The sequence below is a fragment of the Geotrypetes seraphini genome, chromosome 3, assembly GCF_902459505.1.
Source record: "Geotrypetes seraphini chromosome 3, aGeoSer1.1, whole genome shotgun sequence".
Classification (NCBI taxonomy): Eukaryota; Metazoa; Chordata; class Amphibia; order Gymnophiona; family Dermophiidae; genus Geotrypetes; species Geotrypetes seraphini.
In genome coordinates this window covers 305769709-305797410 of record NC_047086.1, presented here as the reverse complement: position 1 = coordinate 305797410, position 27702 = coordinate 305769709, and the positions used below count along the sequence as shown (strand labels likewise).

Below are 27702 nucleotides of genomic sequence, written 5' to 3'. Positions count from 1 at the left end.
GTCATCTTTAGTATATAATGCTACACCTCCTCCCATTTTGCCCTCTCTGTCTCGGCGAAGCAAGTTGTAACCCGGTATGACCATGTCCCACCCTTGGGAGTCTGTGAGCCAGGTTTCAGATATCGCCACCACATCCAAGTCGGCATTTGTCATTTCTGTTTCCAGTTCCAGGATCTTGTTTCCCAGACTGTGGGCGTTGACGTACATAGCCCTCCATGTTGTATGTTCATTATGTCTCAGTGGGGACATTCCTGCTATAGCAACTAGGCCACCTTTAGCATTATTTGCATGTCTCGTACTCTTCCTAGACCCAGAGCTGCAACGTGCACCTTTCCCGGACTCCCCATACCCAGAACTACAGTTTATGCCTAACCCAGACTCAGAATTGTGTGTACCCTGTGGGGGTATTCCCTCTTGATCAACTTGACTTCCTATAATACAGTTTGCAGTGTGTATTCTGTTGCTGGACTCAGAATTACAATGTGTACTTCTCCTAGTCCCAGAATCACAATGTGCACCCCTCCTAGATCCAGAATTACAATGTGAACTCCCCTTAGACCCAGAATTACAATGTGTACTCCCCTTAGCCCCAGCATAACAATGTGACCCTGAATTATAGTGTTTACTTACTTTAGTCTCCCTTACTTTAGTCTCAAGAAATTGGTAGCTTAGCTCGTCAAGTAGGTTGTTTGTGCCAGTACCCTCCCCCAACTTACCTAGTTTAAAGCCTTGTGAAGTAGGTGGGCTAAGCGGTGTCCAAGGACATTCTTACCTCTTCTGGTCAGGTGTAACCCGTCTGGTCCCTGTAATCCTTGCAGTGCCTCTCCATGGTGCAGGAATCCCAAGAGTCGTTTTTTTTTTAACAGAATGATCAAATGAATGGAAGCAGGAACCCTGTCCTTAAACCATCACAAAGGAGCCAAGAACCAACATAGCAATAAAGCCCACTACTCAGCAGCAGTCCCCAAAAGACAACAGTGTAATGACTCTGAGAATGTCATTCAAACCATCATTCCTGAAAAGGTGGAAGCTATTTAAACACTTTCACAGAATAAGAAACAGGATCAAAACTAGTAGCAATGAACTTACTGCAAACCTAAGTAGAAGGCAAGATTTTCCGACACCAGAGTCTCCGATGAGAAGCAACTTGAATAAATAATCACTGCAGAAAAAAAGAAAAGAAGTTAACTCAATAGCTGTACACCAAACTTCTGGAAATAAAAATTTGCTGTAATAACAGGAGAGAGAGAGAAATTGCACTCCTGATACAGAGACCACCAATACTGCTATTTCCAGTGTTATTGTTATGAAAGTCTCTCTTGGACATGTAACCTTGCTCATCTTACCATTTTGCATCTGACAAAGTAGTCCACCAACAGGCCTTAATGTCAGTAGAGGTAATACATAAAAAGACAGAGCCTTCATTGTGATAGCCATCTCTCTCCTTAGCACTGATCTCATGAAACATGCAGCTCCATGGAGCTCCTTCAAATTTAAATCCTTGGGTGTGGTATAAACCCAGTGGGTCAAATCCTAAGAGATGACAAGATTAAAATCCCAGGATAAGGGCCACTCTTTATCTTATTGATCTGACATGTCTGACCACCATCTGAAGAATCTGTGCTTTACAAATTCTGTATTAAGATCTGATATTCTTCACATTATCTAGCAAACACAAGCACATCCAGGAAATTAATTATTGGGTAAATTTTAAAACTGTAGTAATTTGACACACATACCTTTCTAATTTCAATCTCTTAGCACAGCAAGCTCCTTAACATTCTTGGCAGAGGTATGCGAGGGAGAATTTATTATGACATTAAAAAAAACCCACACTAAATTAAGTCTTGTATTGTTGGTATATGCTGGAGCTTTACCACATGACGTTAAGACTCAAACAAAGGAGTCATCTGTAAAATTCATCAGCCCTAATTTGCAAAACTGGCATTTTATGGTCCTAAGTGTACAACATTAAAAATGTGTAGGATGTAATGAAGGATTTCTCATCTTAACAGCTTTTTCTCCCTCTCAGTGCTGTTTGCTAGATCCTCTTTTGTTCAGCCAGGCTGTTTTCCTGAGCCCTTCTCACATCTCAGAACTAATCCATCCCTGTGCTCCACTCCACCATACAAGGCACCCTCCCTCTCCATAAGACGATCTTCATGAATATGATTATTGGTTATTCAGGGAAAACAATACAACCAGCCTTCTTACTCGGGGGCAGTAACAAGGTCACCGTCTCACAAAGGTGAAAATAAGTTCCCATTTAACAGTTCAGTGTAGAGAAGAGACTGCCTATACACAGTTCATAACATGGAACACAAACCACATTTTAGGCTCTGTATCTGAGTAACGTAGGCCTCTAGAAACTATGTTATTACAATTTTTATCTGTGCTGATCTTAGATATTCAGAATCATCCGTTTCTTATTTCATAACACACAAAGCTATTATTCATTCTTCCACTGTAACTTAGGATGATCAGGCTGTTCTGCTTCAAATTAGGAAATTGAAAGACATGCCAGCTGTGGTCAGATGTGCAAGCAGAGGCTTGCCACACAAAGTCCCCAGCGAGCTGTGGCCAGTCTATACCATGCTTGCCACCACCTTAAATGTAGCCATACTTTTCTGCATGGCAGCCAACATCAGCTCTCTCTCTCTATTAAAACATATTTTCATCTTTCACTTTACTCAGTCATATTTCACAATCATGCATATTCAATTTCAAATTTTGCTTGCCTCTACAGTCAGGGGATAAGGGATATGAACTCGTATATCGCCTTTTTTGTAGTTACACAACCATATTCAAAGTAGTTTACATACAGGTACTCAAGCATTTTTTCCTCTTTGTCCCAGTGGGCTCACAATCTATCTAATGTACCTGGAGCAGTGAAGGATTAAGTGACTTGCCCAGGGGTCACAAGCAGCATGGGGTTTGAGCCCACAATCTCAGGGTGCTGAGGCTGTAGCTCTAACCACTTGTCTCTGAAATAATTGATCACTTCCTCCTGCTCATTTCTTCTTCATTTCCTGTCCCCTATCTGCACTTAGTGATAAGAGACACTCCCCCCAGGAAAGGTGGTGGCATGCACAAGCATGCTCAAATACATACGTTATTCAGAGTTCTCAGGAAAGAGAGACCACAATTTGAAATGAGGACTTAAAAAGCAGCGGCTGAAATATGTTATAATAAATGTATTCAAAGCATCTCCTGTAGGCCCAAAAATGGGGTTTAATTAGAACGTCTGAAACTTGAGTATCAGTATCAGTATCAATGAGTACCACTTCAATCCTGGTTACTAGTCAAGTCAAGGATGGACTTAAGAAACCGACTACATTGATTTACTGGAAAAATCTCCTGCAGAAGTCACAGACTCCTGAAAAAGGTACAGGTTTCTGTACCGAAACACCTGCTACATTGACCTTCATTTATACCGATAAACTTATATTAAAAGGGGGGATTCAGTTCTGTGTTTGGAAACATCTCTATTTTCCCACTTGTTTCTTCTCTGAACCATGTTGATGGGTGATAGCAAAGTTTCTCTTTTCAACCACAAGAGGCACCAGAGCAAAGTCAAAGGAAAAGAGTCAAGCAACATTCATAAGCAACTCCTGGGCATGCAAATAAACCTTCATCGTGAAAGAGAAAGTAGAAAAAAGCAGCCATTTATTTTGGCTGCTGTTTTATGATCAAATTACCAGAACCACTAAGTGATCTCCAAACAAACAAGTTCTACCTGTTTGGATAATCAATTTGTAAAAAAATTCATGTAATTAGTTCCCAACCTGTAGAGAAGATCTGCTCTGAAGGAAGCTCCATTTTTTTCAAAAGGGGTGAACAGGAAAGTAGAAAAATCTATGCAAAGTAATGTAGAAAGCACTCTGCTAGGAAGACCAAAGATTTAACACCCTTCTTCCTAAAAAAACAAAAACTAAACAGACAGACAAGTGATTGATAAAAGATATGGAAAACCTTTCGTATGCTGAAAGATTGGAGAAACTGGGACTCTTTTCCCTGGAAAAGCGGAGGCTTAGAGGGGACATGATAGAGACTTACAAGATCATGAAGGGCATAGAGAAAGTGGAGAGGGGCAGATTCTTCACACTTTCGAAATCTACAAGAACGAGAGGGCATTCGGAAAAATTAAAAGGGAACAGATTCAGAACCAATGCTAGGAAGTTTTTCTTCACCCAGAGGGTGGTAGACACCTGGAATGCGCTTCCAGAGGGTATGATAGGACAGAGTACGGTATTGAGGTTCAAGAAGGGATTGGATGATTTCCTGAAGGAAAAGGGGATAGAAGGGTATAGATAGAGGATTACCATACAGGTCCTGGATCTGATGGGCCGCTGCTTGATCGGACTGCTGGGCATGATAGACCTCTGATCTGACCCAGCGGAGGCACTTCTTGAATGAAGGGAATCTTCGGGATCCCAGTCAGCATAGATTCACCAAGGGTAGGTCCTGCCAATCCAATCTCATCAGCTTCTTTGACTGGGTAACAAGAAAGTTGGACTTGGGAGAGTCTTTGGACGTCGTGTACCTGGACTTCAGTAAAGCTTTTGACAGTGTCCCACACCGCAGGTTGCTAAGCAAGATGGAATCGATGGGGTTAGGAGAGACACTAACTGCATGGGTCAATGATTGGCTGAGTGGTAGACTTCAGAAGGTGGTGGTTAATGATACCCTCTCTAAAACATCGGAGGTGACCAGTGGAGTGCCGCAGGGCTCGGTCCTGGGTCCACTCCTTTTCAACATATTCATAGGGGATCTGACTCAAGGGCTTCAAGGTAAAATAACATTAATCGCCGATGACGCCAAACTATGTAATATAGTAAGTGAATGCAGTTTACAGAATTATATGGCGCAGGACCTGCTTACATTGGAAAGTTGGTCCTCAACCTGGCAGCTAGGCTTCAATGCTAAGAAATGTAAGGTCATGCACCTCGGAAGCGGAAATCCATGCAAGACGTACTTCTTGAATGGAGAAACTTTTAACTAGGACTTCAGCAGAACGAGATTTAGGAGTAATCATTAGTGCAGACACGAAAACTGCCAATCAAGTGGAGAAGGCTTCATCTAAGGCAAGGCAGATATTGGGTTGTATCAATAGAAGTTTCGTCAGCCGAAAGCCTGAAGTCATAATGACGTTGTACAGGGCCATGGTGAGACCTCATCTGGAGTACTGTGTGCAATTCTGGAGGCCACATTACAGTAAAATTGTGCGCAGAATTGAATCGGTTCAGTGGACGGCCCACCAGGATGATCTTGGGGCTCAAGGGTCTCTCGTACGAAAAGAGACTGAACAAATTGCAGCTCTACACTCTCGAGGAACGTAGGGAGAGGGGAGACATGATCGAAACATTTAAGTACCTCACGGGACGTGTCAAAGTGGAAGATGATATTTTCTTTCTCAAGGGACCCTCGGCCACAAGAGGACACCCGCTCAAACTCAGGGCGGAAAATTTCATAAGAACATAAGAACTGCCTTCTCCGGATCAGACCCATGGTCCATCGAGTCCGGCGATCCGCACACGCAGAGGCCCAGTCAGGTATACACCTGATGTAGTTTTAGTCACCCATATCCCTCTATGCCTCTCGTAAGGAGATGTGCATCTAATTTGCCTTTGAATCCTAGCACAGTGGATTCCTTAATAACCTCCTTTGGAAGAGCATTCCAGCCGTCTACCACTCGCTGCGTGAAGCAGAACTTCCGGACATTTGTCCTAGACTTGTCCTCCCTTAGCTTCAAACCATGTCCTCTTGTCCTTGTCACGTTGGACAATGTAAATAATTTATTTTCCTGCTCTATTTTATCGATGCCTTTCAGTATTTTGAATGTCTCGATCATGTCCCCTCGCAGCCTCCTCTTCTCAAGGGAGAACAGTCCCAGTTTCTTGAGTCGTTCCTCATATTCCAAGTTCTTATTAGCTTCGTTGCTCGTCTCTGCACCCTCTCCAGCAGTTTTATATCCTTTTTTAGGTTTGTAGACCAATGTTGGACACAGTATTCCAAGTGTGGTCTGACCATTGCTCTATAAAGCGGCATTATGACTTTCTTCGATCTACTTGTGATTCCTTTCTTTATCATGCCTAACATTCTGTTTGCTTTCTTTGCCGCTGCCGCGCATTGTGCCGATGTCTTCAGGGTCCTATCTATCAGTACACCCAGGTCCTTTTCTTGTTCGCTCTTACCCAGAGTTGCGCCTGACATTCTATACTCGTGTTCCTTATTCTTACTACCTAAATGCATTACTTTGCATTTCTCCACGTTGAACTTCATCTGCCATTGCTCTGCCCATTTCTCTAACTGATATAAGTCGCTCTGGAGTTCCTCGCTATCCTCCTGCGATCTGATTGCCCGGCATAGCTTTGTGTCATCTGCAAACTTAATGATCTCACTAGGTATTCCGTCTTCCAGGCCATTGATATAAATATTAAATAGGATCGGCCCAAGTACCGAGCCCTGGGGCACACCACTAGTCACTTTCTCCCAGTCTGAGAACTTCCCATTTATGCCCACTCTCTGCTTTCTGTTTTCCAGCCATTTGCCTATCCACCTTTGTATATCTCCCTCTATTCCATGGCTTTGTAGTTTCCTGAGAAGTCTTTCATGTGGAACCTTATCGAATGCTTTCTGGAAGTCCAAATATATTATGTCCACCAGCATTCCACTATCAATTTGCTTGTTCACGGTCTCAAAAAATTGAAGTAAATTCGTTAAACATGATTTCCCTTTCCTGAACCCATGGCGACACCAGAAAGTATTTCTTCACAGAGAGAGTGGTTGATCATTGGAACAAGCTTCCAGTGCAGGTGATCGAGGCAGACAGCGTGCCAGACTTTAAGAATAAATGGGATACCCATGTGGGATCCCTATGAGGGTCAAGATAAGGAAACTGGGTCATTAGGGCATAGACAGGGGGTGGGTAAGCAGAGTGGGCAGACTTGATGGGCTATAGCCCTTTTCTGCCGTCATCTTCTATGTTTTATGATTATTGTTTATTCAGGTTTTTGATTAAATGCTTTTTCGAAACTACAAAGCGTTGAACAAGATTTAAAATTAACATTTAAACAAAAATTTAACAAATAAAACATACATTTCTATAAAAAACTACAAGACTGACAACAAATACGTACTAGGTAAAACGGATCGAAAAGCCCCTGGACACGAATAGGAAGAGGGGGAGAAATACAATCGATATAGAAAATGTGAGAAACATTTAAGGTAAACACAAAAGGGGATTGGGGAAATAAATGTAAAAAACAAGAATAAGTTACTTACATGTTCTATTCTTATGAAAGTATCAGCAGCATTCTCCAACTACACTTCCCCGTCCGTATTCGCGTGCTTATTCACTGTTTTAAACTAAAAAATGCATTTTCATTTTTCAGGATATTTTAAGCCCTGTAAGCCCCCCCCCCCCACTTTAAGCCTTACCCGGTGTTCTAGCGGGTTTTCAAGGCAGGAGCGATCTCCCCACGCTCCTGCCCTGTGCAGATCGCTCACAGGAAATGGTTCGAGAGCTGAAGGCAGTCATTTCCTGTGAGCAATCTGCACAGGGTAGGAGCGTGGGAAGATCGCTCCTGCCCCCAAAACCTGCTAGACCACCAGGTAAGGCTTAAGGGGGGGGGCTTTCAGGGCTTAAAATAGCTAGGGAAAGTGGGGGTTAGGGGCAGAACCAGCCCAAATATTATTCATGGTTTTTTTAATATTCACGGGCCGACTCTGCCCCTAACCCCTGCGAATACGGAGGGGGAAGTGTACAAGCATTCTCCAATATGCACTACAAAAGCCAGACCACAAGAAACCAGAATCCCATGCTACACATAAATAGAAGTAAGGGGTCAAGCAATGATGGCGATAACTACAAGATTAAAAAAGGCAGTGTACAAGTCCCTTTCTCCTTGGAAGATTGTTAACACTTGTACTGAATGTCCCTATCCCCTGCCAGCATTTTAAGAAATCTAGTCTAGGAATTGAAGCAAAGCCTCCTGCACATCCATTGCACAAACCCTTAGTTTTTAATTTGAAAACCTTTGACCAAGGTTAGTAAAATTAAACAAAATAAAATTCTGCCTCCTTTCCATTTTAAATACGAGTAGAAAAGTTTTGCACACTGCAAATGCAACTTACCAGCCTCCTTCCTCTTTAGATAGTTCTTAATTGTGAGCCCATATGTATCAACTAATAGCACCTAATGGGCCTTTGTGTTTGGACTATTCCAGATTTACAGGTCTTTACAATCTCATATCTGTGAATTTACTGCAGATGAAACTATCAAAACAGAGTGTCCTTAAGCAGTTTTGTTACTAAACATGATACTTGCTTTCCAAATCCTGGTGTGTCAGGACTGAATCGATGCCTTTAAAACTGCACTATTAAAAGCTAAGTTATAAATATTCAAAGAGCCTATAGAAAACCAGTGTTGACTATAGTGACTGATGATATACTTGAACCCTGAATAAGTATGAATTCAAGATTTAATAATTCTTTGTTTCTGTGTTTAATGGGCTGTTATAATCTGTCTTTCAACTTCAGAGTAAGCAAAAAAAAAAAAAGAAAAGAATAAGGGGCAGTAACTAAGTTGGTCTAGCACAGGGGTAGGCAATTCCGGTCCTCGCGAGCCGGAGCCAGGTCAGGTTTTCAGGATCGCCAACATAAATATGCATGAGATAGATTTGCATCTCAAGGAGGCAGTGCATGCAAATCCATCTCATACATATTCATGGTGGAGATCCTGAAAACCTGACCTGGCTCCGGCTCTCAAGGACCGGAATTGCCTACCCCTGGTCTAGCAGGCTACAAATTAGGAAGATCAATGTGACACTAGCAGCAATTATTGTCCTTTTTTGTACATAGTTTAAGTTAAGTGTAGTCCATGAGTAGAATTCCAACTAGTGTATCAAATATACTAGTACAGTACTAGTATTTAAGCCCGTTACATTAACAGGTGCTAGAATACAGTGGTGCCTCGCATAACGGACGCCTCGCACAGCGAACGCTGCGCACAACGAACTTTATGTCTTGATCCGTACAACGAACTTCGTTTCACACAACGAAGTCGCCCGAGCTGCATCCTTCCGCGCAGGCACTGCGCTTAACTGCCCTCTCTCCGCCTGGCTCCCTCTTGCCCCCCCGACTCGATCGAGGCAAAAAGGAGCCCAAGCCCTCTTGCCCCGCCGATTCCCCAACTCCCCACAAAATATCGGGCCAGGAGGGAGCCCAAGTCCTCCTGGCCACGGCGACCCCCTAACCCCACCCTGCACTACATTACGGGCAGGAGGGATCCCAGGCCCTCCTGCCCTCGACGCAAACCCCCCCTCCCCCCAACGACCGCCCCCCCCAAGAACCTCCGACCGCCCCCCCAGCCGACCCGCGACCCCCCTGGCCGACCCCCACGACACCCCCAACCCCCTTCCCCGTACCTTTCTGTAGTTGGCCGGACAGACGGGAGCCAAACCCGCCTGTCCGGCAGGCAGCCAACGACGGAATGAGGCCGGATTGGCCCATCCGTCCAAAAGCTCCGCCTACTGGTGGGGCCTAAGGCGCCTGGGCCAATCAGAATAGGCCCGGGAGCCTTAGGTCCCTCCTGGGGGCGGGGCCTGAGGCACATGGGCCCAACCCGACCATGTGCCTCAGGCCCTGCCCCCAGGAGGGACCTAAGGCTCCCGGGCCTATTCTGATTGGCCCAGGCGCCTTAGGCCCCACCAGTAGGCGGAGCTTTGGGACGGATGGGCCAATCCGGCCTCATTCCGTCGATGGCTGCCTGCCGGACAGGCGGGTTTGGCTCCCGTCTGTCCGGCCAACTACAGAAAGGTACGGGGAAGGGGGTTGGGGGTGTCGTGGGGGTCGGCCAGGGGGGTCGCGGGTCGGCTGGGGGGGCGGTCGGAGGTTCTTGGGGGGGCGGTCGTTGGGGGGAGGGGGTTTTGCGTCGAGGGCAGGAGGGCCTGGGATCCCTCCTGCCCGTAATGTAGTGCAGGGTGGGGTTAGGGGGTCGCCGTGGCCAGGAGGACTTGGGCTCCCTCCTGGCCCGATATTGTCGGGGAGTTGGGGAATCGGCGGGGCAAGAGGGCTTGGGCTCCCTTTTGCCCCGATCGTGTCGGGGAGTCGGGGGGCAAGAGGGCTTGAGCTCCCTTTTGCCCCGATCGTGTCGGGGAGTCGGGGGGGCAAGAGGGCTTGAGCTCCCTCTTGCCCCGATCGTGTCGGGGAGTCGGGGGGGCAAGAGGGCTTGAGCTCCCTCTTGCCCCGATCGTGTCGGGGGTGCCAGGGACCACACGGAGTCACCCACCGTACCACCCGATTCGGGTAAGCGCAGGTATCGGTGGGTGGCTTATTTGCGGGGGGGGGGTGCCTTATTTTACATTTTTTTCTAAAAAGGGGGGGCTGTCTTATTTGATGGCCCTGCTTTATCATCGGGGAAACACGGTAGAAAAAAAAAAAAAAATGAACAGTTAAGTCCCAGTTTTTGCCGCTGAGACTCTGCCCTCTCTCACTGTAAAATTAGACTCTACTTAGTCTGTCTTTAAATTTAAAAAATGTGTGTTGTTTTAAAAAACAATTATGTTTTTAGATGTATCTAAATAAAAATAATAACCAAAAATGTATCTTTTTTTATGTCATCTTAGCATATTTTATGCTACAGAACGAATTATTTTTTTTAACATGTATTGTTATGGGAAAACGCGTTTCACATAACGAACTTTTCGCATAACAAACTTGCTCCTGGAACGAATTAAGTTCGTTGTGTGAGGCACCACTGTATATGCCTGTCTGTCTTTGTTTATTTATGTCTCTCTCCCTGCTCCTGTCTCTTTCTTCCTTTCTTTCTGTCTCTCTCCCTCCTGCTATTTTTCTCTCTCTCTCTCCCTGGCACCCTTTGTCTGTCTTTCTTTCTGTCTGTCTCTCTGGTCCCCTGTCTGTCTTTATTTCTGTCTGTCTCTCTCCTTGGCCTCCTTTGTGGGACTTGTGTTAAAACTGCAAGAGCTACTGATCAAATCATTTCCTCTAAAGAGGCAATTTTAGCAGTTTTGAACCGGTGGACCGTAAGCTATTCCCTACTGGATGAAGACGGAAACCCGCCAGGGCGCCTGGCTGCAACTGTCCCAGTCCACCTTAAAAGCCGGTGGCGACGACTCCCGCCCGCGTGCCCAAAGGTCGGCGCGTGCAAGCCCCAACGGCTCCCTTCGGCCGCACTCGCACCCCACGTCTCCTCCTCATCGACATGGCGGGCCCGCCCCCCCTGGCCCCAGCGCAGCCCCCCCGCTACCAGGAATGGATCCTAGACAACATCGACTCGCTGCGCTCGCGCAAGGCACGGCCCGACCTGGAGCGCATCTGAACTTTTTCTGTCCGGAGCCGGCAAGCCCAGAGATGCATGGTAAGCGCACATGCGTACTCTGCCGGCCAGGGAACTACAGATCAGGCAATACGGCGGTGAGAGTGCGCATGCACACTTAGCGTTTTATTATAAGAGATACCAAAATGTACTAGAAATGTGCAATGATGAGAGGGTGTTGAAAATTTCTCAGCCCAACCAACTTCTTTTTTTTATTTTTTATTAATTCTTTATTCATTTTCAAAAATACATTAAGTGTTAAATATATTCATTCATATTAACAATAAATACATCACTTACAAACAATCATTGATATATTTCATAAATTCTTATCCTTTCCCCTTTCCCATCCCTCCCATATATTCCATTATCATATAAAACATATAATAATAAACTTCCCCTCCTCCCTATACCTTAAGTTGATAAATATAAGGGAAACAAATTCAAATTAATCTTTACAATACTTTGTCAATGGTTTCCACACATCCTGAAACTTCTTAAAATATCCCCGTTGTAATGCAATAAACCTTTCCATTTTATAGATATGGCATAAAGAATTCCACAAGAAGTTGTAATTTAATCTCCTCCAATCCTTCCAATTATATGTAATTTGCTGAATGGCAACACCAGTCATTATAAGTAATAATTTATTGTTATTCGCAGAAATCTGACATTTTGCTCTCATTTCCATACCAAATATTACAGTATCATAGGATAATGCCACTTCTTAAGTTCTGAGCGTTATTTTGCCACTGTAGTTGAAAAGTGTTACTTTATTTTGCAAACTGCCAATTTGCAGAATCATACTGCTATGTTTTGACATTGTTGCAGATCACCGATTGAACCGTGTCAATGAAAAGTGTGGAATTTTCAGGTGTAAAACTCCGAGCCATCACGAAGTTCTTAATCTTGCAGAAGATAACTCCAAAGGAATCCATGAATGTATGATGAAAACATTGAGTGACAAATGCCCATAATACTCCATAGTGAAGAACTAATGTGTAAATTTTCAGCATGGAGATTTCAAGACTGAAGATGCAGCAAGGTCTGGGAGGCCTCAAACGGTGTCAACTTCTGAAATTGTTGACCATGTCTAAGATCTGACTTCGGAAGATTGGTGAATATCAGCTAAAACAACTTCTGAGACACTACAGATATCCAGGGAACACATTGAGTGTATAATTCACAAGCAGCTAGGTATGCCTAAGCTGTCAGCCAAGTAGGTGCCCAAATGTTTGAATGCCGATGAGAAACATCAAGAGGACATGTCCAAGTTGATTTTATAGCCTTTTCAGTGAGCTGGTTCTAACCTTTTGGAATGACTAGTTACTGCTGATGAAACATTGGTACACCACTATGATCCCAAGACAAAACAGTCCATACAATAGTGACACTCAGGTTCTCTAAAGCCAAGGAAATTCAAGACCTGAAAGTCAGAAGATCATGGGCTTAGTGTTTTGGGATCAAGAAGGTGTTGTAATGACTATCTTCCAAGGGGCCAAACAGTTAATGCAGAATATTACTGTAACTTGCTGACTGTGCTGATTAAAGCAGGCACTGAATGAAAAAAGAAGAGGGAAGCTGTGGAAAGAAGTTCTCTTTTTACAAGACAATGCACCTGCTCACAAGGCTGGTGAAATGATGGATGTTTTGACGAAGTTGGGGCTTCAGTGCATAGAATATCCACCCTATTCACCAGATCTTGCTCCAACTATTGAGTAGTATGAAGGTGATTGCAGCAGCAGAGAAAGCCGGCTGCATGTGGGCCAAGGCGTAGGACAGCTCCGAGGCGATCATCGCCCAGAGCATGTCCTGAAAAACGGGGACAGCCATCATAGATGGCATGTCCGAAGTCGGTGGGTGCTCCCTCATGGGCGACCTCGGTACCGAGTATTCCCTCGGGGCACCCGACTTCGACGCCCGGGGCGGAGCCGAGGACAACCCACCCGCCCCCGTCGAGGATCCCGAGGATGGCTTCTACGAAGACTCTAGAGCAGAGGAAGGAAGCGATGACTTACCCAAAGTCTGCTTCGGGGTCGAGGACGGTTTCGAAGATGAAGGCAGCCGCGGCGAGGTCGAGGGAGTCGAGGCCGAGGTCGAGGCCGGGGCCGAAGCCGAGGCCGACGTCGAGGCCTTCCCCGCCGCGGGATCCACAGCAAATAGCTCCGCCATACGGGCACGCCGGCGGCGGAGAGCACGAGGTTGAAATGTGGAGCACCGAGTGCAGGAATCAGTGGGGTGATCCGCCCCGAGGCAAATCAGGCACCACCGATGGGGATCGGTGATAGAGAGTAGCCGATCACACCGGGTGCACTTTTTAAAGCCCGTCAAGGGACGGGACATGAACTCAAAAAACGGCCGGGAACGAACGAGGTCCCTGCGGCCGCGGCTTCCGGGAGCCCCCGGAGCCGAACAAAAACTTTTTTTTTTCGACGAATACGAAACACGCGAACTAAGAAAAGAAGAAACAAAGCACAGCGACCGAGAAAAATCAATCAGCCGCGGTGGCAGAAGGCAAAAAGGTACGGAGCACAAAACGAACAGGGCTTCTGGCTCCACGGAAGAAACAGAACTGAGGACCACGAGGTGGGGATGCGCCCTCTAGTGGAGGGAGAAGGCATGCACATGCATGGTGCAGCATAGCAAGCTTGAAACTTCAATCAAGTTTGCTTGAAAAGCTGTCCACGCTGGGGCTCCGTAGATGACGTCACACACATGTGAGAATATGCTGCCTGCTTGTCCTGAGATAAGTTGGTATTAATCACATACATACATGAAGTCAGAAGCTCAATCAATGACTGAACAGTTTATCTGGAATGAAAAATGGAGATTTGCACACAAAATACTAATTTACACAAAAGCAGGAAAGCAACTTAGAAACAGAGCCACTATAAATGTACATCTATACATCTCGCACACAAAACATGGCCGATAAAGCAGATCCTTGCAGAATCCCTGATGAACAAATCTAAGCATGATGTGGTCAAGGTGACCAACACTAAGGGCTCCTTTTACTAAGGTGCGCTAGTGTTTTTAGCGCACGCAGAAAATTATCGCAAGCTACGTTTCTAGAACTAATATCAGCTCAATGCTGGTGTTAAGGTCTAGCGTGTGCTATTCCGTGCGTTAAAGCCCTAGCGCACCTTTGTAAAAAGAGCCCTAAGATTCAAGATAAGTTTGGTCACATTCTGGGAAGAAAGTCCACAAAACATTACTAGCCAGGTAGACTCAAGACATGTTCATCCCTAAAAATAAGCTACACTTCTCCCTCGTCATTCGAGGGGGATACGGGCAGAGCCGGACCGCAAATGCCGAAAAACTGCGATTATCCGGCTCTGACCCACCCCCACCTCCCTGCTGCCTTCCCGGCCTTACCTGGTGGTCTAGAGGGTTTTCGGGGCAGGAGCGATCTTCCTACGCTCCTGCCCCGTGCAGATCGCCATCAGGAAATGGCTGTAGGGAGTTCCCGACGTAGTCTCGAGAGACTGCGGGAACTCCCAGCAGCCATTTCCTCATGGCGATCTGCACGGGGCAGGAGCGTAGGAAGATCGCTCCTGCCCCGAAAACCCTCTAGACCACCAGTTAAGGCCGGAAAGGCGGCAGGGAGGAAAAAAGACTGCTTTTTAAATTTTCCCCCTCCCCAGAAAAAAATCACGATTATATGAAACCGCAAGTGCAGGAACCGCGAATGGGGAGGGGGAAGTGTATAAGAAATAGATCTACTTTTTGTGATCAGCAAAGGAGAGTCCTTTTATTCTCTAGAAACAATTTTTTTTAAAAAAAAGGGAATTGGCAAGGCATGAATATCAAAGGGCACATGGTAAAAATACATTGGAAAAGCAATGCTATCTGTATCTATGGCAACACTTCAGCTATGGTAGTTATTAAGGATTAATGCAGAACCTTTTTATGGATGCTGGGAGAGAAAGTTTTCTAATAAGCCACAAGGGGACATTACTCGGCCCTATCTATTGTTATGCAACCTTTTCTGGCCTTATTTTTGTGTTGTTGTGTTTGTTGTTGGTTTGCTTTGTTAACTGGATCGGGAAATTGTCCCAAATTACACAGCAGGTTGTTTTGTTCCTCGTGTTATTTATGGACTCTTCTAGTACTTAATGTGTACAACTGCTGTTCTTTGCATGCTATGAAAAATAAAATAAATAACTTCCCACCCACCTACACCAGAAGCACAAGAACTTAACCTAACCTAACCTAGGTAAATGCTCCTAGAAGTTTCGAGTTTCCTGAAGTTTCAGACTTCTGAAAATGTTTCAGAGTCAATTTGGAGGTAAATGGCAGTAGCGGAGTTTATTAAAAAACATTCCTGTCTCCCTTCTCACGGTAAAAAAAACAAAAACCTGTTGTTCAAACCTAGAGTAGAGAGCTGCATGGGTACAGGGCTGACAGGAATACCACAGAACTCATGGAGGAACACCTCCCAAGAGTTGTGGGGATCCCAAAGGGATTGAGGCACCTCAAGAGGCTCCCAAGAGTGTTACTTCGCTAAGCACTTCCTTTTTCCTCCGCTCCAGCAGTACTCACTCCTCCACAAAGCCAGCCACTGAGGTGCCAGCATGTGTGACTCGGGGACGCTGCTTCTGCATGCCAAGCTTGACAAAAGGGATACTCGGCCATCTTCAGAAGAAGTCCTCAGCTGGACTATTATATTTTGTATTTAGAGGCTCTGGTAGAGACCCATTTACAAAGTATGTATGTTTCCTAATTAATATTTCCAAATAAATAAAATGTCTTTGCTTATTTGTAAATGGGTCTCTACCAGAGCATTTAATTCAGCAGCATAATTAAATTAAATAACTAAGTTTGAATTTTATGGGGACGGGCAGGGACAGAAGAGATTACTTGTGGGAATGGATTTGATTCCAGTGGGGACAGATTTCATTTCTGTCCTCACACCAACTCTCTGAACTGGGAGTGCAGAGGCTTGGGGGTGTTGCCGGTATCCAGCCAGCTAGCTAATCCTCTAGCTCTCATCAAAGTGGTGAGTATGTTGGGAAAGAGGAGTTTTTGGCTGTACTGTTTCTGCTGGTAGTTTGCTCTAACTCCCTTGCCCTCTCCCATCATTGCAACAAACATTCCAGCGCATTCATCTCTGCTGGTTTGGACTAGAGAGCTGCATGGGAACGGGGATGACGGGGATCCCATGGGTTCCCCCTTCGGGTCACAAGGATCCCATGGGGATGCCTCCTAGGGTCGCGGGGATCCTGTGGGGACGCCCCCTAGGTTCGCGGGGATCCCATGGGGACGCCCCCTAGGGTCGCGGGGTTCCTGCGGGGCTGGATGTATTCAGCCGCGAGGCGCGTCTCCCTACCTGCCCTGCCGCACACAGCCGAACAGAAGTCTTCCTGATGTCAGCGCTGACGTCGGAGGGAGGGCTTAAGCAAAGCCCTCCCTCCCTCCGACGTCAGCGCTGACATCGTGAAGACTTCCGTTTGGCTGTGTGCTGCGGCAGGGCAGGCAGGGAAAAAGCAGTGATATAAGGCGGGGGGGCGGTCTGCCCTGGGTGCAGCACAGCCAGCCAGGTCCCCCGACCGACCGACAACAGGCCCGGTCCCTCAAACCTCCCTGCCCTGTAGCCACGAATCTAAATTACTTTCTTACAGCAGCTTCAATACTCCAGCTGCTGTAAGAAGGTAATTTAGATTCGCGGCTACAGGGCAGGGAGGTTTGGGGCCTGTTATGTTGTCAGTCGGGCGGGTAAGCATCACAAAGGTAAGGGGCAGGGAGGGAGAAAGGGAGGAACGGTGGAGTAGAGAGGAAAAGGCGCTTAAGGTAAAACTGAGGGGGGAGAAGGACGCTGAAAGCACTGGGGAAGACAAAGGGGTGGAGAAGAACACTGAAAGGACATGGGGAAGATGGGGAGGAGAAGGACGCTGAAAGGACATGGGGAAGACAAAGGGGTGGAGAAGGATGCTGAAAGTACATGGGGAAGACAAAGGGGTGGAGAAGGACGCTGAAAGGACATGGGGAAGACAAAGGGGTGGAGAAGGACGCTGACAGGACATGGGGAAGATGGGGGGGGAGGACGCTGAAAGGAAATGGGGAAGAGAGAGTGGGGAGAAGACGCTGGCAGGGAAGAAGACAGAGATGCCAGACTATGGGGGAAGCGGAGGGAAGAAGATGGGTGCCAGACCAATTTGGAAGGGGGGAGAAAGGGAGGCACAGTAACAGAGCAAATGGAAGACGCAGAGAGAAGAGAGACAGTGGATGGAAGGAATTGAATGAGAACATGAGGAAAGCAAAAACCAGGCAACAAAGGTAGGAAAAAAAATTATATTTCTTTTTTTTGCTTTAGGATAAAGTAGTATATTAATTGTGTTGATAAAAACTTATAAACATTAGAGGCTCTGGTAGAAACCCGTTTACAAAGTATGTATTCTTCCCAATTAATATTTCCAGATTAATAAAGTCTTTTTACTTATTTGTAAATGGGTTTCTACCAGAGACTTTAATTCAGTAGCATAATTAAATGAAATAACTATTTCTGTAGTTTATAGGGACGGGTGGGGATGGAGGGGATTCCTCGCGGGGACGGGTGGGGACGGAGGGGATTCCTCCCGGGGACGGGTGGGGATGGGTTGGATTCCTTACGGGGATGGGTGGGACTTTGGCGAGGACAGGTGGGATTTCTGTCCCCATGCAACTCTCTAGTTTGGACAGCAACAGCACCCTGCTGTGGGACTGCACAGTGGACTTGGCATGCTGCTGGGTTGTGCTGCATGCCCACTATTTTGAAGTTACATCTTGGCACACCATAGTTAGATCTCCTTCACTCCTACCGGTGCTTCCCCTGAACATTTTCTTCCTGTCGTGCATTGCCACTCCCATGCGGTTCTTTTTGTTTTTTTACATTGTTTGTCTCTGTGAGGTATTATGCACTGCAGCCTTTCGATGTGAGCAGGGATTTGCAGCAACTCCCCATCACCAAAATAGCTTTATTGATTTTAGGAGGTTTTAAGAGTGGGGATGGGGGTTATTACAAAGCAAAAGAAAAATATACATTTTAGAACCGAGTGTCAGTCGCTCTCTGTTCTACCAGTGCTGATCCGATTTATATCAAGTTCTAGGAAACAGATTGTGAAGCCTTTGTTTTCAGAAATAGAAGTACAGCTCTGAAACAGGAATACTCTGCTGTGTAATACCAGCTCTTGGCAGCTGGACAGAGATAATGTCCCAGGAGGTGCAAATGGCTTTTCCACTGCTTGGGGACCTGCTAGAATTTACCATGTGGCCCCAGGCAAATCAAAACAAGTATGTCAGGAAGACAAACTTCATATCTTTTTTAAGAAAATGCAGTTCTTATAGGAGAAAACAATACACTGTGACTGGACATTATATATTGATATTGTGGTATCAGGATCAGTAGCATGGAATGTTGCTACTACTGTATTTGGGTTTCTGCCAGGTACTTATGACTTGTGACCTGGATTGACTGCTGTTGGAAATAAGATAATGGGCTAGATGGACCATTGGTCTGACCCAGTATGGCTATTTTTAGGATATATTTTATGTTGTGTATATTTGATTCATCAGAAAAGTTACTCAGCAATGGTACCTACACCTACCCCTTACTAGCTGGAAATACCTACATTTTCAGTTTATGCTTGCCTAAAAATAGAAGTCTACTTAAAATAGAGAAGTCTTTACCTTTTACCAGTCATGGGTTAGGGTACTGGTCTTTGACCTGGGGGCCGCCGCGTGAGTGGACTGCTGGGCACGATGGACCACTGGTCTGACCCAGCAGCGGCAATTCTTATGTTCTTATAACTTGTGAATTTTGTTTTCAGCAAATGAACTACATAAATAAAACCTTTATATATTCTCCCCTATCTAGCACTCCTATTCTTCCCCTATAGCCAAAGCTTTCTCTCAAACCCTTACTATGAGCTCCTATGCAGGTCTTTGGGAACAGCTCTGTAGCAGAGACAACAGGAAGAGAACAGAAGTCCAACGGCAACTAAAAGCTTTTTTTTTTTTTTTACAGCACAGAAAAGGCAAAACAAACAAGGGAAATAAGTGTACTAAGATAAAAACTGAATGCTTGTGCCTAACACACATCTATTAGGTTTATTAAAATATTTGCTAAACTGAAAATCAGAATAAACTACAAGATATATTGCAGAAAGTGACAAAATGTAGGGCAAGAGGAAGGAGTAAAAGGTGTATGTAGAGATTATATATTATAAAGAGAGCGAAATAGAAGAGACTCTGACACACAGATACAACTCATAAGATTTTTAAATGGTTTTCCTTAAGAAAGGGAAGATGGCGTACTGTATATTTAACTCGGGAGTCATGAAACTAAAGAACTGTCATTCTAAACACATATGAACCAAGATAAACTCTGCACATGCCAAATATAAAACCATTACAAAAAGAAAAATCAGAACTTCCCAGCATGCAAATTCTCCTTCTTCCAAGCTGGCACTAATAAAATAACAGATGCAGTTGGGGTGGAAACCAAGATTTCTTGGCAAAAGCTGATTTTGTAATACAATTTAAGAGATCATCACCAATTTCTCTTCATAGAGCTCTCTCCAGCTCTGATCTACCTGCCAAAATAAATGTATTTTCTGTTAAGAAAACAACAACAACGGCCTCTATCTAGGAGCTTCCTCCAGCACATTCTCGGCCAACTGGACTAAAGAATAGGAATTTAGTAGAAATCTGTTATCAATAGTAATAGTCCCACACTCAAGAAATTAGCTAAAGTCTGAAAAACCAGAAATTCTTTTGGAAAACTTACAAAGTGAAATTATAAAACACTCATTTGAGATTAAAAATAAAAATAAGATGCTAAAAAAATAGATAAATGTTATATCAGGTACACAGAAATAGTTGTAAGCCATACCTTATGTAGGCTGGCCAGGAGCAAAGACTGAGATCAATTCCAGAATTACCCATAGTCCGATACTCCAGACAACCAAGCATGGCCAAATAGATTCAGAGCCTCTGAAATCCAACTCATGTTCCATCAACAATTCTCCCTGACCCCAGCACACCTCACTTGCCCAATCACTATCCTATGACTTTTTTTGCACCATAGCTTCCCCATCACACACTGTTAATCATTTTATAGGCACCAATTCTTTCAGAATTTTTAATGAAAAATCTGTGGGGGTCACTGCATCGGAAGACAAGCATCCAAGAGGAACTCTACTCCCAACAGTCACAAAATCTAAAGAAGTTGACAAAACAACAAAAATCTTTAAATCTGAGCACTCCCCCTATTTTTAGAAGCCTCTAGTGCTGAAAGATTAATCCAGGGCTATCTTCATAAAAATACAATACCATATTTTCTCTAATAATTGCCAAGACTATTATTACAAACACTTGGTTTTCTGAAGTCTAAAGCGAGAAGCTTTTTTTTATTTTTTGGAAGCCTGAAATTGGTCCTTGTACTTCCCCCAATGCACCAACTCCCTCCCGAATTTGAGTCCAGTCATTAATGGATTACCTGGTCCCCTGCTCCTGTGTTGGGTCTGCTGTTTCTTTGAGTCTAAAAGTGGCTGCCACTGGCTCTGTCTGACACCAGAAACAGGAAGTTACATCAGAACTTGAAGTAACTTCCTGTTTCTGGGTTAGGCAGAGCAAGCGGCAGCATGCACAAGCTGATGCCATAGCCACTTTTTCAGACCCAGAGAAGCAGCAGGTCTGACACAGGAGCAGGAAACCATTTTAGTAATTAAAAATAATAATAATTTAGGCCCCCTTTTATCAAACTGCATTAGATGTTTTTTTTTTTTTTTGGGGGGGGGGGGATTCCACAGACTGCTTTGGTAATAGCTCCGATTCTCAAAGAATTCCTATGAGCATCGGAGTTTTTACAGCAGCAACTCGTGATAAAAATCCCAACGCAGCTTGATAAAAAGGGGTCTTAGTGCGTTAATTATGTTACCATCTTGAACTGCAAGGTATAGGCGGAATAGAAGTCCCTAATGTAATGTAATGTAATGTTAAATTTGCATGTGTTTCCCGCACTTAACAGCTGTGCTTAAATTCACCATGGAACTCAAACTGTTCACAACACGAAAGGGGTGGAAGAGAATTAACATGGATTTCAGGTGATTGGCAATTACTGGAGGAATTAAAAGTTGCATGTTAAGACTCAAAATTTAAAGGGTTTTCAGGCCCTGAAGGGAAGCGGTGTAGATGGGTGATTATTAGAGACAATACGGTATATAAAGTATAATTTATTTCTGAGTGACCTACAAATTCTCATATCCAATTAATTTATGTTTAAAGTAGAATAGTTTCTAGACCTTAACTGGAGTTCGATGATAGACCAGGAGAGTGATAATACCTAGTTCTCAAAACAGTATTCCACAACAATTTTGTTTTCTATTTATTCTTCCCACAAACACACAGAAAAAAACCCCCAGCTGATAACCATATCATACAGCACGCCTGAATCTGCCTTAACTGTTTTAGGTAAATGTGTCTCCACTCCCTGTTTCTAAATTATCTTTCTATCAAGGAGACAGAGTAGCCCAACTTGTTCTCTTCCTTCTTTCACTAGGTAAGGTGATACTGGCAATGGTTTCTGACAAACACAGGAACACCCCGATTTCCTAAGATCCATGATGCCGGGAGTGGTTAAGTGAAAAACATTTCAGAACATCTTGTTACATTCTTCCCCTCACATATTAAGAGAACAGCTGTGATTTTGTTTACTCGCCTGAAAAAAGAAGCAAACTGTATTAAAAAGGATAAAAAGAAATGTCTAACTAAGACTGCATACAGCCATGTTATCCCACTTTAAAGATTATGGGAATAAATAAAATGGAAAAGACAAATAGTTTTCAGAGGCCAAAATCACCTTCCTTAAGCCTGGACAGTATGAGCAAGAGAGGACAATATCAGAACATACAGGTGAAGCATAAAAGCGTTGCAATGACAAAATATGTCAAGGGATGGGGGAGGGAGATGGATGGCAGAACAGGACATAAAGCAACAGAATTTTATGGTTTATAAACATAATATGTCTTCTCTCAGTCTTCTTTTTGTATAATTTTAGCATTGTAAACCAGCCAGATACACATCGGTATATTCAACTATAAATTAACTTGGAAACTTAGGGCTCCTTTTATCAAGCCGTGCTAGCGAGGTTAACGTGCGCATTTCATCACGCGTTAACCCCCGCGCTGGCCAAAACTACCGCCTGCTCAAGAGGAGGAGGTAACGGCTAGTGTGGCCGGCGGTTTAACGCACGCTATTATGAGCGTTAAACCGCCAGCACGGCTTGATAAAAGGAGCCCTTAGTTGTAAAGTAACCTATTCTAACATTTTACTTTCCTGGATTAGTTTAAAAATGTCCTTAGTATTTTGACAGAAGCCACTGATATTAGGCTCTGCTGTGGATGGGAAGACTGGAGAGGCCATACAGTCTTTACTTGCTATTATTTAGTGCTTCTCTGGTCCAGAAAAATGCACTCGCACAGAGATATCACCTTAGTTTATTTTATGGCATTTGTTTTTTTGTCTATGTAAATCAGAGAGTTATACATGGACAGAAATTTTACCTATAACTACTAAGATCCATTCCATCCACACAATTGATCTCCTCCACCCCTACCCTCAGGAGTCAACACTATTTTTATTTTTATTTTTTAAACTTGCTTGGAGCCCTCCGTTTCTTCCCAATCCCTACAGTTTGCCATGATTTTTTGGGATGGTATTCACTATTCCACCAAATAAGTTTCAAAGCCTCAGTCTATATTCTTACTACCATTCTAGGCATTCAAAACTTCATTCTGGTGTTACAGTTGCTTCTCTCAGTGCATCCCAAGCCTCATTCTGGAGTCACCAAAGACTGACTACAATTCCATGGGAGTCCCATGGCAATTGTTTACATCCGTAATCTCCATCCCATGCAGTGAAAATAACTTGTCTAACATCTAGCCTGTCTGTCTCACTGACATAACAGCTATCTTCTCATTTTCTGCAATGAAGGACATTTATTTGAGGAAGAGCATGAGCAGGACCCCTTGTGTACACCATTCTAAGTGGGTAACTGTAAGATCCTGTGATATGCGTTTGGCACAACGTGTAGCTTGGTATACTGCAGAGATTTGGGCCATTATCTTAGTAGAGCAGAAAATCTTTCAACAATTTACCCTGTAAATTGTAGTGGCTATAGATCTCATAATAGTGGCTGTAGATCTCATAATAGTGGCTATAGATCTCATAATATTCAGAGCTGGTAAAGCAGTTTAAATCACTAAAAAGGAGAATCTCTCCAAAATCTGCTTTTCTCTGAACAACAGTAGGTTTTAATGGGTGTTGAGGCGAGATGATTTAGGGTTGCAACCTTTCTGTTTGAAGGATGCAGTCTAGATTTTAAGGTGTTTTGCTTTTGGGTCAGAGCATATACAGTATATAATCTCACACACCAGCCACAATTTTTTACATAAGGGGTATAAAAGTTGAACTATGAAGGTAGCTCACTTCTCAGCTGGTTTTTTGTTTATGACTATTGCCACAAACTGTGGTGTCCACTAAATTAAACTTTCTGTAATCAAATTTGAATATGATTCATACTAGTCTTATAGCCCGTAATATTAACGGGTGCTAGAATATGTGTGTGTGTGTGTCTTTATTTCTTTTTCTCTCTCCTTAGCCGCTTTCTGTATTTCTATCTTTCTTTCTTTTTTTTCCTTGGCTGTCCACCACCACCCCTTGTCTGCTCCCCCTGTTCATTCTCCCTTTATTTTACCTCACCCCTCTTCCTGCTCCCTCGTCCATCAGCACCTCTTCCTGCTCCCCCTGTCCAGCAGTAGGCCTCCCTTCATTCCCCCCCCCTGTCCATCAGCACCTCTTCCTGCTCCCCCTGTCCAGCAATATGCAGTTCAACACCAGAGAAAGAGAAAAAAACACTATACACTTTGGAATATAAAAAGAAAGCAGTGCAAATTTACAGTAAAACTGCATTTTCTGTTAATGAAATTAAAAATAAAATTCTTTTTTTCTACTTTTATTGTCTGGCCATTTTATTCATGTTTATCCCAGTTTCTGCTCTCTTCTCTCAATTTTCTTACCAGGGTTTGCAGTCTGGCTCTTCTCTCATTCCTGTTTTCACTTCCTCTCCTACATCCATCTCAGACTTTAACCTTATCTTTCAGGCATTTATTTTTCTGCATCTCTATCTGCTTCTATTTCTCCAGTTGTTTGTTTTTTTGGGAGGTTTTTTTTTTGTTTTGTTTTTTGCTAACTCCTCCCTTCCAGCATCTTCTCTTTCTCTCTCTTCCCCCTTTATTTTCAGTCTTCTAACCAGTATCTGTCTTGCTCCCTCCATCCAGCATATCCTCTCCCCTTTGAGTCGCGGGTCAGGCCTGAGATATGAGGCTGGAAGCCGATTCCTCCCGGAAGCAATCCTCCATGTTGTTTGCCGGCCGCTGAAAGGAGAGGGGAGTGCCGCCGCTGCCGCTCCTGTTCCAAGCGGCCTGCTTAGGTTCATGGGCGGCTGTTTTGAACCTCGCAGGCCGCTCTCCATATGGTAGAATGTTCCTTCTGATGCGATCGCGTCAGAGGGAACATGCTTCATGTGGAGAGCGGCCTGCGAGGTTCACTACAGCCGGCTGCGAACCTCATCAGGCCGCTTCAAACAGAAGCGGCAGCGGTTGTTGCGGGAGGGGGGAGTCGTCGACTTGTTCCGCGCTGTGGAGGCGATCGTTGGCTGGCTGCAGTCCCGGCTTGGAGAGGGTGTGCTAGCAGGCGGCAGCTGCCGCTCTGCAGGTGGAGAGCAGAGAAGGGCGCGCAGTTGTCTTGCCTCGCGTGAGGCCAGACCGTAAGCCGCGCATGCGCACTTCCTATGGGTCGCTACAGCTCACAGAAAACGGACGCATACTTAGGAAGTGCGCATGCGCGGCTTACCGTTTTATTATATTAGATGATTCAAGGATGGGATGCATTTAAAAGAACTGTGAAACTGTTTTGGCAGTATTTTATCCCTCAATCATAAATATATCATCAATATGCTGGTAATACTCAAAAAAAAAAAAAAAAAAGGAAAAATTATATTCTTACCAGTTAATTTTCTTTCCTTTAGACGCAGCAAATGAATCCAGAGACCAATGAGATAGCACACATCTACCAGCAGGAGGAGATAGAGAAACTGATTAACAGGTGGTCCTATTGGCTGGCACTCCTCCTGTATCTTCAGTATAGCTCCTTGCCCAAGCATCCGTAACCATCAATAGGCATACCCTGTAAAAAACTTCTTTCCCATAACAAATCTCAAAAGGTAATAATACAGAATACAACCATCAATAATAACAAACTTCGAAAGTTGCAAAAGAAAAAAACCGACAGACAATATCCAGAAAGGGTGGGGCTCTGGATTCATCTGCTGGGTCTAAAGGAAAGAAAATTAACAGGTAAGAACATAATTTTTCCTTCCTTAGCAACAGCAACAGATGAATCCAGAGACCAATGGGATGTAGCAAAGCAATCCTCAATCTGGGTGGGAAGCAAACGCCGCCTCCGCAACAACCGAAGCACTAAACGCATCCATCACATCCAACCGGTAATGCTGAGATAAAGCACTCTCGGAAGACCAAGTAGCCGCGAGACAAAACTCCTCCAAGGAAAAAACCTCTGGACCGAGTCCAAGAAGTAGCCATTGCTCTGGCGGAATGGTCATGAAGTTCTTTTGCCAACTGCTTCCCTGCCATCAAGCAAGCGTAAATAATGTCCTCCTGGACCCATTGAGCGATGGAGGCTTTGGACGCCGCCATACGTTTGAGCTATCCCTTGAAGAATACAAAAAGGTGTTCTAAACAACTAAAAGTTGTTAGAAACCTAGCTTGTGGAGAACGCTACGCACTTTAAAAAAAATGCAGTGAATAAAATCACGTCTCCCCATTTCTCCACCCAGGAAGAAGGAAGGAAAAGTGAGAGTGTCATAAAAGAAAGAAATTGTGGTACCGTCCAAACCAATACCCCAGATTTTGTAAATCAGAAATAGGAATCCCCGCCGAACAAGGCCTGCAACTCAGAAAACCGCCGAGCTGAAGCCATGGCCACAAGAAATCCCGTGTTCAACGGCACAGCCCTTTAGAGTCTCAAAAGACAAGGATGCAATGAAGCCTTCGGTAAAATGCGAAGAAGTACCTTAAGACTGTAGTCCGGACAGGGCTTTCTAAGAGGTGTACGAATATACCATACTCCGTTTAGGAACTGAACTATATGAAGCTGAGAAGTAAGCGAAGAGCAATACACCTAGCCCTTGTAACAAGCTAAGAATGGCACTTGAAGCTGAAAGGAATTTAATGCTAAGCCCTTGGCAATACACTTGTGCCAAAAAAGAACTCTGGAAGGGTGCAAATGTTGAGAAGTCCCCAAGAAAGGAAAAACCTCCAAAAGGAAGCAGAAGCCACAGGTGAAGACATCTGTATCACCTGGATAAGAGAAGAAACAACCTGCTACGCATAACCCTTACACGTCAGCCATGACTTTTCAAAAGCTAGGTCATAATACCAAAGTAGTACGAATATCCATGTTGATCGGACCCTAGGTGAGCAAATCCGGAGATACCAGGAAACTCAACAGTCCGGCTGTCGAAAGACTCATCAGATCCGCATAGCAAGGATGGCGCAGCCAATCCAGAGATTCTAAAAATACTGTGCCCTGAAAGCGAGCTTGAGATGGCAAATCCAACCAATCATCAGCCAGGGGAAAACACTGAAAAAAAGAGAAACCAGAGGCGAGAAAGAAGTCACACAGCTACCCCCTCTGACCCTCACTCCCTGTGCCCATCAAAGAAGCTAGGAAGCTTAGAATTTCGAGACGAGGCCATGAGGTCTAGTTCCAGGAGATCTCACTTCCATAAAAACAGCTGGAACACCTGAGCCAAAATTCTCAATATCCAGGATGTAGAAGATTTCACTATTACTAACATTTACATTTTCTAGAGTGTACACAGCGCTGTACACTGTAACATACAATAAATGGGCCATGCTCAGATTTCACGGAGAGAAAGTTATCCAAATTCTTTTCCTAACCCATAAAATGATCTGCCAACATAAGAGGAAGATGAGGGTCCACCCATTGAAGTATAACCACAACTTTACCAGCCAACTGAGTACATCACCTACTGCCCAGGCTGTAGAGAAATACCCCTATCATAATACTGACTGAAAAGACCATCAGCGTCATTCCGGAAGAATGGTCTGAATCTCCAGAAAGGTAGCCTGATCATGCTCCAGAGTAGAAGAATAAACAAGTACTGAGTTGCCTCTTAAGACCAGACTCCTGGAGCTGAGGATGGAAGGCACCAAGCCCCCCAACCTGACAGCCTGGGATGTTTGGTGACCATGAGCTAGTCCAGCAAAGACCGAGGCATGCTT

The 27702-nt window shown here is 44.5% G+C and overlaps 1 protein-coding gene across 1 annotated transcript in view; it reads right to left on the bottom strand.

The window, feature by feature from the left end:
* RAB1A (RAB1A, member RAS oncogene family) overlaps positions 1-27702 on the bottom strand; it is an 86267-nt gene that overhangs the window by 38895 nt on the left and 19670 nt on the right. Inside the window, exon 2 of the mRNA XM_033937852.1 lies at positions 1090-1162. Coding sequence (XP_033793743.1) covers positions 1090-1162 — 73 coding nt within the window. The remainder of the gene's footprint in view (positions 1-1089; positions 1163-27702) is intronic.